This window comes from Protopterus annectens, chromosome 2.part1, assembly GCF_019279795.1.
Source record: "Protopterus annectens isolate FY-2018-M chromosome 2.part1, PAN1.0, whole genome shotgun sequence".
NCBI classification, from domain to species: Eukaryota; Metazoa; Chordata; order Ceratodontiformes; family Protopteridae; genus Protopterus; species Protopterus annectens.
The window spans coordinates 1,530,010,108-1,530,024,195 of NC_056729.1; the positions used below are offsets into that span (position 1 = coordinate 1,530,010,108).

General features: G+C 39.4%; 1 protein-coding gene across 1 annotated transcript in view; it reads left to right on the forward strand.

Annotated features, from left to right (window-relative positions):
• PANK4 (pantothenate kinase 4 (inactive)) overlaps nucleotides 1-14,088 on the forward strand; it is a 1,309,469-nt gene that overhangs the window by 23,054 nt on the left and 1,272,327 nt on the right. Inside the window, exon 2 of the mRNA XM_044063577.1 lies at nucleotides 13,914-13,996. Within this exon, the coding sequence (XP_043919512.1) occupies nucleotides 13,914-13,996 (83 nt within the window). The remainder of the gene's footprint in view (nucleotides 1-13,913; nucleotides 13,997-14,088) is intronic.

Sequence of the window (14,088 nt, forward strand, 5' to 3'; positions counted from 1 at the left end):
TAGTTTCCTGTTTCTATTGTATAGCTTGTTTATGGCAGGGGTCCACCAGACTGGTTGCCTTTTCTTGGAGGAGTGAATCTTTGTTTTGCTTGGGATAGCAAGATCCATGCATTCTTGTAGGTGCCCATAGAATGCATTAGTAAAGGATGTTGCAGCTTAGACAGCGTTATCCTTTAGCATGGGGGCTTTGAAACTTTCCACCTCCATCTTAAGTAACGTGAAGTTTGCTTTTGAAAAGTTTTTCACTGTGGTTTCCTTGTCCGGGAGTGGGGGCGGAATGTGGATATCCAAAGTGATTTGTTTATGGTCAGATCTAACCAGCGAGGGGGTTGACCTCTGGTGTGGAACACGGGTCGCCCATGTTGGTGATGACCAGGTCCAATATGTTGTCACCTCTGGTGGGAGTATTGACCAGTTGTTCCAGGGCGTTTGAGTTTATAAATTCTAGGAAATGTTGGGCAAGGGAGTTAGCACTTGACTAGTTTTCCCAGTTAATGTTTTGGTAGTTGAAATCACACAATATTAGGGTGTTTGGTAGGACCTTTATGTTACCCAGAGTTTTCAGAAATGTGTAATGGGTGTCCTGGGACATGGTGGGTGATCTGTAGCAAGCTACAATTTGAATTGCAGTTTTGCCCATTGTTAGTTGCACGTTGATAATCTCTGAAGCATCGTGCTGTGCCACTAACCTGGAGGTATGGGTATCCTTGATGAATATGGATACTCCCCTGCCTTTTCTATTTCTGTCTGGGTTCTGTGGCCGAAATGTATGGTATGAGTTGTAGCCTGGTAGTGCTGCGGTGCTCTCTGGAGCTTTAAACCAGGTTTCTGTTACTGCACATTTATCGGTTTTCTCCATACGGAGGAGTGCCTCAAGTGCATGCATTTTGAGGTTTAGATTTCTGGCATTGAGTAGTACTACCCTAAGATTTTTGTTACTTGTGCTATTTACGGCGGTGGGTTTGTCTTTTGAACCTTGCCTAAAAAAGGCAATATGAGGGTGGCAAGAGCCTTTGCCAGTGTTCGAAAACCTAAGGGTGACAGGTGCAAGCCATCTCTAGCGAAGCAGCGTGGCTTGTTTAGCATGTCATCCCAGGCAGACAGACACTGGATCCCCTTTGAATGAAACCAGAAACTTAGCCAGTTGTTGAAATTGATAATTTTTTCTTTATACTGTGGTATCATTCTTGGTGAGGGCAAGATGCTACTCAGGGTCAGGGTCATACCAGCCTGGGCTACATGATCAGAGAGCTCTTCCATGTCTCTCTTCATGTAGTCCAGGGAGGTACGGCTCAGGTCATTCACACCAACATGGACAGTGGCAGAGTCGTATTTGTACTTGTTCTGGAGTGACCTGAGTGCTTGTGTTATGTGAAGGATCCTGGCACCCGACAGGCAGCTAACAGTAACCTTCTCCTTATTCAGCCTAGTGAGTGGGACGTCAGTGTACCTGACTATAGAGTCACAACTCTGTTACTAGTATGTTGGGTATGTTATTTTGCCTTGAGGGCTGTGATTGCATGGCACACTGGTTTTGTGAAGTATGTGTTTCATGGTTTGTGTTGGGGGGTGGAGGTTGCTTTGATGTCTGCTTTGGAAGGCTCTGTTGCTTTTGCAGATTTTTATTTAGAGCCTCCAAGTATGTTTTTGTGTATTTATGTGTGTTTTTTACCGGTGCTGGTTTAATGGGTCTATGTGAGACTGGTGGTGTGATGCCAGTATTTCCCTTCTCCTCTTGACTGTCTGGTCCAGCCTTGGGTTGAGAGAGCTTAGCCTCCAGTTTGGCTGTATAATTGCATCTCTCGCATGTGTTAGTGTTTGGTGGTAGGAGGAGAGGCTTGTCTGTGTACATGAGGCAGTTGTTACATTGCCTCAAAATGCCCAGATTCACCAGTTGGACTGGAGAGTACACCTGAAACTGCTCTTTGGGCATGCCTGGATAGGTACAGTAAACTGTTTTACTGAATGGCTGATAAGGTCGAATAGAGAGCCTTGTCCTTCTGTAGTGCTAGGGTTTTTAAGTGCTTGCTATGAGTTTTGAGCAAGTGGCGGGCTGAGAAATGAATGGCTTGAGTGCTTAAGTTGAAAGTGTATCTAGTTCCAAGGGAAAAATTAAAGAGGAGACTTTGTGGAGCCAGGAATAGTTATAGCCTAGCTAACTGGCACTGCCCTGCGCAAAACTGGGCAAATGCGGTTTTTGTAGCAGGGAAATGAAAGAGATAGAAATTAGCCCAAAATGGCCAATAAACCTCTACTTTCTGATCTGAAACTACTCCTCCAGGAACAGAGAGGCTGCTCAAAGCTCCCCTCTCTGACAGGTAAACAGAGAAACTTCCTTCTATCCAAGTAAGGTATGGACAAACACAGAGATCTGTAACAGCCCTGAATTCAGCACTAACCTGAAAACTGGACTATACCTAGAAAGGCTGGACACAAGTGTGTATATATATATTTTTTTCAGAAAAAAGCCGTTACAATCAGAAAAACACTTTTAAATGCGCATAAAAAGATGCTTATTGTTCTGTATCTCACTTCAGAGTTGTAGTTAATACCCCTAGTAATAAAGCAGGAAGAAACGCAAATACAGTAAAAGCAGATGAAGAAAGTGCAATTTTTTTCTTTTGTTATACACATATATATATAATATATATTTATGTATATATATATATGTGTGTGTGTGTGTGTGTGTGTATGTGTATATGTGTGTGTATATGTATATATATGTGTATGTATGTGTGTATATATATATATATATATATATATATATATATATATATATATATATATCTATAACAAACAATCTGACAAGTTACCCAATTAACCAGAACAGAAAACAACTCGAAACTGAGCCCTGTTCCAGCAGTCTTCAATCAGACAAGTACTAACTGCACACACTCGCTACTAGGGTGCAGGGGAACCTTCTCCAAAAAAGATGGCCTGGATCAGTGCTCAAGTTATACAAACAAAGCTAGATTCAGCAGGCCTAAATCTGGTCCTATGCTACAGCAACAAGGTGCACCAATTTCAGAAATAAACAGTTTGAATAAGCAGGCACAATAAGCCTGTGACCAGAAATTCTCAGCTCAAGGGCAGAATCCAGCCTCTCCTCCCACAAGAGTGCAGACCACACACCTTCTTAATGTAGAATAACAGGCCTGAAGCCCAATTGCTTAAACCAGAACTAATACACTTTTAGAATAGCAGACACTGAGCTTTCAATCAGCAATTCCCAGCTTAGAAGGATGCAAGCTACCTGTCCTGCCACAACAGTGCAGATCACAAACCTTTTTAATGTAAAACTGGTATGAAGCCCAAGTGCTTAAACCAAAAGACTTAGAATAACAGTTGCAATTTAATCAGGCTACTACCAAGCAGCAATAAGTGCAGCAGAATAAATAAAATTGAGTACTTTTAAGAAGAGGCAACAGCAAAATAAAGGAGGAAACGCAAATACAGTAAAAGCAGATGACTTTTTTTTTCTAAAGTGCAAGGCGAGATGAAGGAAGAACCTAAGTCGATTGGCCTTCTCAAATCTTCTCTCTGTATTATATAGAGTGAACACTAGACTCAGAATATGATCTCACTGTATTAGGTTAATTGAGCAAATGAGATGGACTCAGGAGGAGTGTTCAAATAGAGACTTAAGGAAGGGCGGGCAATTCCAGAGCCACTAACACTTAACACCAAAACAAGCTCAGTCTCGTTCGTATAGCCTTTCTTTTTCCAGAACAATGTAAACTGTTATTGTTAGTTAAAAACAGAATATGTGATGCATTTTTTTTCAGTTTCTCACCATTGCTAAACGTGATCTTCTGATATCATTTGTGGTACTGCTCACATTTGATGAGGTGGTATGTAAATTATCCTTTCTTCTTATCCTTGAATGTAAATGCTTAATTTTTTTCCTTTCATCCCTCACTCTTCTGTCCTCACTTCAGAATAACTTTATCATTATTTTGAGTAACAATTTGATTTTCTACACAAAATTTTCTTTACTAAGTTTGTGTTACAATTTTTCAGAATGTTTTCATGGATTGTGTGTATTCCATTGTTTTGACATTTTGAAGCTGAAAACACCATAAGCACAAAAGGTCAACAATTTATTTTTTGTGATTTGTAAACTAAAACCGTACTGCAATATTGAGGCCTAATTTGTTTGAAAAAGTGTTCTGGAAAGAAGTTTTCTAAGGAGAGTTGCAAGTTCGGGTTTGTTGTATTACTAAGGTGATGTGGTGGGGAACATTAATAATACGTGACATCCCTAGCCCTTAACTTTAGAAAAACCCTTTCCATAACACTACCACTACACAAGGCCGTTCTGAGATACAGTATATTCAAAAACACACACCATTGTGTGTAACCTTATCCCCTTATCTAGCCCTTACTCTAACCTAACCCACAATCGCTTGTGCACACAAACTCTGTTGCCCCAATACCTATATTCTTGGTTTCTCTGAAACTTAGCCATCAGCATCCAAACCACACACTTAACACAATAGCACTTTCTCCTTAGACATACACCACATTTGATAATAAGTGCACTTCACCAATTTTTTTATACAGTTCACTCCATCTAACAAATGACAGTTTTATAGTGTTAAGTCTAATTTTCATTTTCTTTATAATTCTCATCACAGTCAAGTCAAAATGTCCCATTTATAACCCCTTTTTAACTTTTTGCAATACTGTTTGAATGTTCCTTTGCACTGAACAGATGTGTATAGTGTGGGCAAATCTGTTATTAAGCAGTGTTCAAAACAAGAGAAGAAACATATATTTCTTGGCTGTCCACAGTAATGATCATGTCATTTTTGTCCCACAAATATTTCTAATGCTTATTACATATTTTATTTTTCAATTTTTAATTTTTAAATTTACAAAGCAATTGCACCCCTGACTAAACTTTCCTTCACGTCTGTGACTGAATTACTAATTGACTTTGATCAAATCATTTTTCTCTTAATTTGATTGAGTAAAAATATCACTTCTTTTCATTTGTAAATCTTAAGCTTAAAGTAAATATTTATCCCTTAAATAAACATTAGCCACCTATTCACACCCTTTTAGCAATTTTCTAGTCCCATAAATGTCTAAAATGCTATTTCAGAAAAAAACTCCTTCTCCAATGTTGTAGAATAAGCACCTGTACATCAGCTTGTAAGTGGTAACACAGATGTCTTGCCCAGAATATATTACTACTGAATGGTGCAATACATATATCGTATGCAGAGAGAAAATAGGTGAAAACTGCAGCATGGGTGGCTGCGGGAATCTAGGAGCATAGGACGTTACTAGGCTATTGGCCCTGAGGCCCTTATAAGTGTAGCCAAGAGTTTAGCCCATTTTTAGACAAATCAGCACCCAGTGCCCCTGCCCAGCAGGGACACGGGTGGAATCCTAGGGATGTATTTTCTGTTTCCCATCCAGTTATCCAGGTTGTGCTTAAAAAGGGGTAGTCTTCTGGGACACAAATCTGTCCCGCCAACAAGTCCTGTTGATGTCACAGACAAAGTTGAGGCCGTGTGTGCGGGTTACTCGAGTGGAGCTTGACTTGTGGATATGCAGCAATCCCATCAAGGCTGGGTCCGAGATCGACTTGTATGCCAGACAGAGGTCCCCTCTGAAGAGTCTGTATGAAACTGAGTAGAGGGGTAGGGCTTTTAGCCTATCTGTGTATGGTAGATTTTTGAGGCCCTGGATTTTCCTGCTGAAGAACCTCTGTGGTCTGTACAGTTGCTGCATGTGCTTTGTGAGGTACATGCCGAATGGGGCAATGTACTCAATAATGGGCCTTGTAAGGGAAGAATACAGGGATTTTGTGACCTCCTTGTCCCTGGATGAGATGCCCTTACTTATGAAGTGGGCCATGTAGAAAGCTTTCCGTACAGAGGAAGCAACCTGGTGGTCAAAATCGGGTTGCTATCAACCTGAGTGCCCAAATCCTTCATGACTGATTGCGTGCTTAGGATGTTGTTATCAATGTGATAATTTGTGGGGATGTCACTTTTCCCAAAGGGGATGATGATACATTTGTTTTTGTTTTTCAGCTTGAGGCCATGTTTCTGGCATCAGTCATTTGTTTGGGTGAGACTATCTTGGAGGATCTCCACATCACTAGGGGAATTGATGATAGTGCCCAGCTTGCAGCCATCTGCAAACTTGGTCAGCCATAGCCCACTTGCACCTGAGAAAAGTATATCCCAAATAACAGAGGCCCCAAGACTGAACCCTGGAGTACGCCACTCATTACAGGTTTACTGCTTAAGGTGGCTTTCCCTATTTTGACTAGGTGAGTTCTATCAGTGAACCAGTTAGCTATCCATCTGGTAACATATGGATTGAAGCCTAGTTGAGAGAGTTATCTGATATGCCCGAGTGGGGAATAGTGTCGAAGGCTTCTGCAGATAGCCATGCAAACTTGGTGAGCAGTGAAACAGATTAAGGGAGAGAAGGACAAAATATCTTGTCTTACTTTCTAAAGACAAGAAATGGCTTAGCATAAGACTTGCACTTGCTGTGTTGTACCCTGTCATGTACAGACAAGACATTACACAAATGCATTTCTGATGAAAGTGGGGAAAGGCAAAGGCAAACAGCAAAACAGGTATATTAGGCAGAGAAGCAAGAAAGCTTCAAAGTTTGGAGAAGCATAATGTTCTCTCTAATTTGCTGTTGGTTTACTTCAAAGTGCCGTCTCATGAGAGGTGGGTATTTTTTCTTAAGATATCAGTAGGCAAGGGGTGAGAGAATAACTGACATTTGCCTGCATGGCATATTGGTTAAGATCAATAAATCCTGCAAGTATCATTGAATACTGTTGTGCAGTAATGCAAACAGAAACTTAACATGTAGTAACCAAGCCTTAAAGATCAAAATGAAACTTGGTTAATAGCAGCAAACTAGGTTAATGAAAGATCAGATAATAATAAGGTGTAACATAGTCAAGTAAAGGACCACAGACCTCATGAGGAATTGCACATCACACTGTAATATAGTGAATGAGGGGTATAGCATATTGAACTGTTACATAATTGAGTCACCTCCAGACATGGGAAAAATGACCATCAGTATATATGAAATGTGCTGTATAGGTAACATACATACATATTGCAGGTTAGGTTGCATCATACTTGTAGCTGCAAGACATGCTGAATTCTTTTTTGCATAAGCTATACAAGTACATCCCAAACTGCATTGCAAGACTATTTATATATAGTATGGAAAAGCTTTTAGTCCATTATGGTCCAGCCAAGATTCACTCTTGGAAAGATGCAGCTGACAGATGGATAAGGCATACAATAGTAAGCTAAGAACAGTTATGTAGTAAGCACAGGCCCACATGTAAGAAGGTCTGCATACCTAAAGGATGCTCAGCAGTGGGTGAGAGGTGGACAATTCAGGGATAGCTTTGACATTGTGTTGCCATAGCCTAATCTAGTTCAGTACCTATCCCTCTTGATCACTAAGCATGATATAATGAGTATCATGTTAGGCTGACAACATACATGTCCCTGCAAGCCAGAAAGCTTGTGAACCATAAGAGTCTATTAAAGATATCTAATGCCTTTTGCCCCACCTTATCTGCTTGGGAACCAAGGTCTCATGGGGGCTTGCTCTTATTAACTTGTTCCTGGTAGATGGCACAGACATGCAGCATGCATGATGAAGACACAAAGCCACTTCATGCTACCCAATTCTCCTCCTGTCCCAGTGTCAAGACTGAACCAGCAACTGAAATTTCTGCCAGCACACCCAGACTTGCTAGCAAAGCTTGCTGCATGGTGACTTGTAGAAAACAAAGTAAACTTTATTTTTTGCTCTGATTCTTCCTAAACATTCTGTCCCACATGCCAAGTTGGCAGCCCACTTTCATCCTGTAGGGTGAAAGTTGCATATTGGGAGTGTTGCAGTTTATAAGTCTGCAGACCATTACAAGTCCAGCAAACAAAAATAAAAAAAATATTCAAAAGTTCCCTCAGCCTGAAGGAGCGCAAGACAAGGTAAACGGGAGAATTTGAGGCTGCCCATCCAATTATCTTGGCTCACCATGAGAATAATAAGGGTGCAACTCTTGATGTGTGTGAGGTGGGGGGGTATGTTGGGATATGAATCTATCTTGCCAGCATGTCATTTAGTTGATGGTGTAGTTCCTTAACCAGGTTTTTGAGTTAACATTTCTTTTGTAGATGACTAATTAGTCAAAGGGTTGGATCTTTCATTGCTCAAAGGGGTAGACACAGAACTTCATGAAGGAGTCTATAAAAGACTGAGTACAGTGAGAATGCTGACAGTCTGGAGCAGTAAGAGTTTTGAGGCCACTAATCTTTAATTATGAATCTCTGAGGTTTGTCGAGTTGAGTGATCTGTTTAGACATATGCATGCTAAAAGGCGCATTACTTGTATCTCGTTAGCCCTATTACTGAGTATAAAAGGCAATTAAGACTTCTTTGGTTGTAGAGGAGCTTTCTGAACTACTGCAGAGACATCATGGTCAAATAAGTGATCTAGGCACTCCTTGATTCCTTATAACAGTCTCTGATAGGAGGGATGTGTCACCTAATTTGGTATGTGAAAATTTGTTTTGTTTACCAAAATAAACTATACTACACATTTTCACATTCAGTTGAAGACCTTGATCTAACCCCTACTGGAAAGTAAAGTTGTGTAAGTAAACTTGACGTAACAGTAGATGTTCGAATGATCACTGCTGCAGTAGGCTTAGCTATACGAGTTGTATCCTGCCAAGGATGTAAGCTGTTACTTCCTTTGCAGGATGTAACCCATATAGCTAAGGCTACTGCAGCAGTGATCAATGTGGTGAACATAAATTTACCAGTGGTGAACCACATGGCTCAGTATAGAGTCCATGCTTTGGTGTCTTATTTCTCACACCTTTAGGCCAATACTCCTGGCCTATGGTTATCGCAGAGGGCTGTACATTGGGCATTTTTCAGTCTTCCGCCCATTTAATATTAACAATTGATATTCATCATAGATAGTGTGTGTGTGTGTAAGAGATTTCTGTAGCTTACCATGTCAGGTACTACTGACATTCTTAATGGATAATTAGTCCTGCTGATGTTGGGAGATCAACAACTGCTATTAAAAACATTTCCACTGTCTTAATTGCAGAGAGGAAGAGAACTTAAACTGATTCACAACTGCTTCCAATGTAGCCATGCCTTTCATAGCAAAACAAAGCATTGAGGTCAGTCAAGGGATCAAAGGCGGTTGTCCGCTCTTCTGATAAATTTACATGACTGGCGTTACTGTAGTGAGATGCTAAACTTTAAATGTTGATTGCATTTACTACTACATATATTAGGATAACTTAATAGTAGTATCAGAGGTGTCTGACATTTAGAGAAAAGTCAGAATTTTTTTTCTTGTAATTCTTGAAAAGCATCATACATCTACCATTTTCGTGTTGGGCCTGTCTCATTGGCATTGTCTGTGTTCATATTGGTCATCAAACCGTTGTACTGAAAATGCTAATGCTTAGTGTGTGGCGGTGCTAATGTATGTTTCCAAAGAAAGCATGAGTCAGCTGTATTACACAATATAAAGAAATTCCATTTGAAAAGTGCACTAGCATTAAATATGAATAGCCATCTATTTGCTGTTAATCAAATTATGGCCAACCTTATTTTCTTCAACTTGTGTTGATTTGAGATTAAAAAAAAGTCAGAAACTGTACTGGGCCATAAAATCATAGGCATTTTATAATCTGATGGCATTGGAATTTGTCAAGGGTAGAGTGGCATATCACTGGATGGTCAGAAGATTTGTCCCTTGTTAGTAGTGTAAGCGTCGCTAAAGTGGCTGTGCACATCATGTCATATGAGATGATTACAGAACTGCTTGTGAAATGGGGAAGCCATGCAGAGGGCAAAACCTACACATATTGCAAACAAATGTAAAAGAATACTTGAGCAAGAGTAGATAATGTAATGTGGTGTAGTCAGCTGTGAGGAATTGGGTTGGAATGGAGTGGAGCAGAAAAGATATTGCAGAGGGGAAACGTTTTATACATTAAACACATCACCAATGCAGCTGTGTCTGGAAAGAAAAATATTACAGAAAAGGTTAACATGCAGTGAAAAAAAGCTATGAATTTCTTTGAACACTTTCTGAAACCCACGACTAGCATAGCTAATAAACTGAAGAAGCATAACACAGAAGCTTTACTGTGATAGTTGTGATGCATACTGAAAAAGGAATAAATGGATAGTGGCATAATTTCATACAAAGCTGCTATGCATGCAGTCCAGGAAACCATTAGAGAGTCTAGCCATGGCCTCAAAGCACTTCTGAGTTAAATGACTTGCCCAAGGTTGCATAGTAGGAAAATGAAGATGGAAAGATTCAAACCATGTATTGTTGGCACAGGAGGGTTAACTTTAGTCCTGTGTGCTTAATTGCTAGATGTATCACAAGTTTGATTAGAATAGGAATTGGTTGCAGCGTGCCTCAATTCACAGGTGGTTGTAACCCTCACAAGTACAGTTTTCTACAAAAGTGCCCAGAGTAATTTTTAAGTCTTGCAAACCCAGAGCATTAGTACGTTTAATACTTGTCATTATCAAAGAATCCATTTTGCTAAAGAATGACTCTATTGTACATTAACAAATCAGTTGATGAGCAGAACATTAAAAAAGGCCAGAAGTCATCTGTGCCATAAAAAAAGTTATCCAAAGGTAAGGAATAGAAAGTAAAGTGGGTAATATTTGGCTGTAGAATCGCTGAACAGCATAGTAAAGAAAAAACAAAGATAACATTAGTTATATAACAGATGCAGCTGATAAAGAATGTCCTACAATATTCAGCCCCCTCCACCAAAAAAAAATATCTTTCCACTGCAGGCACTGGGGGAGCAGAACTACTTTCAAACCCCTTTTTTTCTGGTAGTGACTGTCACTTGTACATGAAACTGAAAAAACTCTCAGTGCCGTGACCGTTTTGACACCTTAGGAATAGGGTGGGGGAGGGGACTGTCAGTTCCTCTTGGACTATAAATGGATACTTTGAATAAAGGCCTGCATATTAGCTACTGTATAACTCCTTAGTATAGTGTAAAACAGGCTGTGAGAAGCACATAAATGAGGGTGATTCCTAGAGAAAGTCCTGTCACAGAAGGTATACAAGATAATGGTGACTCCTGGTAATCCCATTTGTAGGTCAACGGCATGGAATACAGCACTGCTTCCTTATGCCTAGCATGACTCTTATAAAGCAGACTTGAAATGGATTATGGGAAAGGGTTGAAGATAAACAAGATCATGTTGACTTTAAGCATCATTGGCAGCCGTTTTGTGGAGAAATATACAAGAAGCACACACAATGATTTTTGAGGTGTTACAATATCTCTGAAAACAGACTGAAAAACATTTGATTCTAAGGTCTAGTTTTCCTTTAATGAAAGCATATGTTGGTAAATATTACATAACCCTCAGGTGCAGCTTTGATTTACTGTAATTTTATTGTATTTTAGTAAGTTGTATTTTTTTAATCCACTACAAAAAACATTTTAAGGTTTGTAGATGTGCAGTTATTTAAAAGAAAGTTTCTAAAAGTACTGTGATCGACTTGGATCATAGCTCTTTGGTGTGTCGCAGAGGTATGTCAGTTAATTTGGTCTTCGAAACTCCTCTGTGTACTGCAAGGAGAAGTTAAACTATGCTGAATAAAATGTAAAACTTAAAATTCTTATGTAAGTTTTGATACCCTGTAATCTGCGTCTGTGAGCAAATGCTGCACGTCACTGTTTTGCACTTCATTCTCAAATCTGATCAGTTGTGACGTGCGTAAAATATGTGACTTGTACATTTGAGTGATTAAACATTGAGAGGAATAACTGATGCACTAAACAATAAAGGTTAAAAAAATTATCTTGCCAAACTGTTTTTCTATTTTCAGTGTTTGTCAAATTTTTAAGCAGTTGTAATGGGTAGAATTAGTAGCTAGAAACGTTACTGTTGGAAATGTTGGTCACACACTTTTCAGCTTGTGATTGCTCTTTTTATTGCTACCTTGGGGCCACTTTGGAAAGTGGTCTAATTGAGAATGTTTGTTTCAGTAGGGGAATTGCTCAGTATGTCTTTTTTGGGGATTGTCAGTAGCTGGGTGTTAATCCAGAAAAGCTGCAGGAAATGTCACAATAAAAACCGGCAGCCGATTGGCTAAATAATGGGATGTATGATGTAGACATTAATTTACGGGTAGTACTAAACAGCTGTGTGGCCTACTGAGCTTGTCTTAGTTCATACTTCTGTGTAAGCATATGTTGAACAGAATGCACAGTTGAGACCAGGATGGATGAGTTTCACATTTTGGCATTGTATATTCACTGTATTTTTTGTTCCTGGTATGCCTCCTGTGGACCATCGGCTGCTTAGTGCTTCTCCTGTGCTCATCTGTTTTAGTCCCTAGTACTATCATAATGTCTGGAACGCCCTCTGTGTTAGTAGATTTGGAAAGGGGGAATACTGAGTGGTGCTAGCAGCCAGCAGCATTGCATAGCTGTGGCACTATCTACTTGTGTAGTTGTGCCCTGTCTGGAGCTGGGTGGGCAGTGAGGTGTAGCCTTTGAGGACAGGTCTGCTCTGGGGCAACCCTCGGCTCCTGTTTCCTCCTGCATGACCAGCTTCTCAGCATTCCAAGCTGTATCCTTCATTAGACCTTTCTATCCTGTCAGGATGGGTGCACCCATACTTCTAGCCCTGGCTTTTTTGCTCAAGTCAGTAATTAATCCTAGGTTGGTTGGGCTTTAATCAAAACTTTGTCCTTTTCCACTGCAATAGTTGTGGGAAGAAATTCTACATTGAACTCTATACTTTTATTGATTTTTCTTCGATTTTACATTTATCTGGGATAGTCTGAGTCTGCAAAACCCATTTTCAGTGGTGGCCTTTGGAGAAAAGCAGAATAGTTATTACAGATTGAGAGAGTGGTATAAGGGTTGGGAAGCTGGTATAGTGGTTAAGATGTTTACCTTACAGATATAAGGTGCAGGGTTTGATTCTTACATGGGGTAATTGGCTAGGCTTAAAATGGCCCCAAGGGCAGTTAGCTTAGTAATAATCTATGAACCTATGAAAATTTATTTATACAGCAGAATAGCAGACATGGATTGACACTAAAAATGTTACATACAATATTTTAATTACATAGAATGTGTAACAAATAAAGCATAATAAAAAATATGAGGTTTGTAAATAATAAGATGGGGTAAGAATCAGTAAAAGTAAGTGGAAGGGAAAGAAAATAGGGAGATGGTGTATGTTGGGCAGAACATGAGAAAAAAAATGGACAGATGAAAGCATACTGTGGCATGAGGGTGGCAGTAGAAAGGTCCAAGTATGATTTGATTAGTGGAGCAGTAATATGACAGTAGGAGAAATAAGAGGAAGTTAAAGTGATAGGTGAGAAGAACGGTAAACTTTAAATAGGTGAAATGTCAAGGTGAGAGGATGCAAGCATTTTCATGTATAAGGGCAAGACCAAGTATGGGGTAGTTTTTAGGTTGCTGGAAAATGCTTTGTGATTGAGAGCATATATAAGGTCTAAGTTTTTAAGGTAAGCAAGTAGACAGAACTGCGGTAGTGGAACACCTTTTTAGAAAAAAAAAGATTTCACTCTGCATATTGATTGTTTTATTGTTGTTCTGTAAAGTAATATTGTAATATTTGGGGTAAGCAAAACATGTACATGTGTCACTAGCTTTTGAATGTTAAAACACAAGTACAGAGTCCGGATTCCGCATAACTAGTTTAAAAAGATTCTAGTGCATTAGTGTATCATTTATGTTTAAAGCTGATTAAAAAATGAATATTGAATGACTTGTAGCCCTCTGATTTTTAGAATGAGAACACTCCTCTTCCTTTTTGTTTTTTTTTTGTTTTTTTTCCAACAGGTGGCTCTTTGACCAAGCTGGCCTATTATTCAACTGTACAGCACAAAGTAGCAAAAGTCCGCTCATTTGACCATTCGGGGAAGGTAAGAAACAACTTTTTTTTTTTTTTTTTTTTTTTGCAGTTCTGTAAATACTTGAATAGAAGATGGTCTCATGTATAACATTCACATTTACC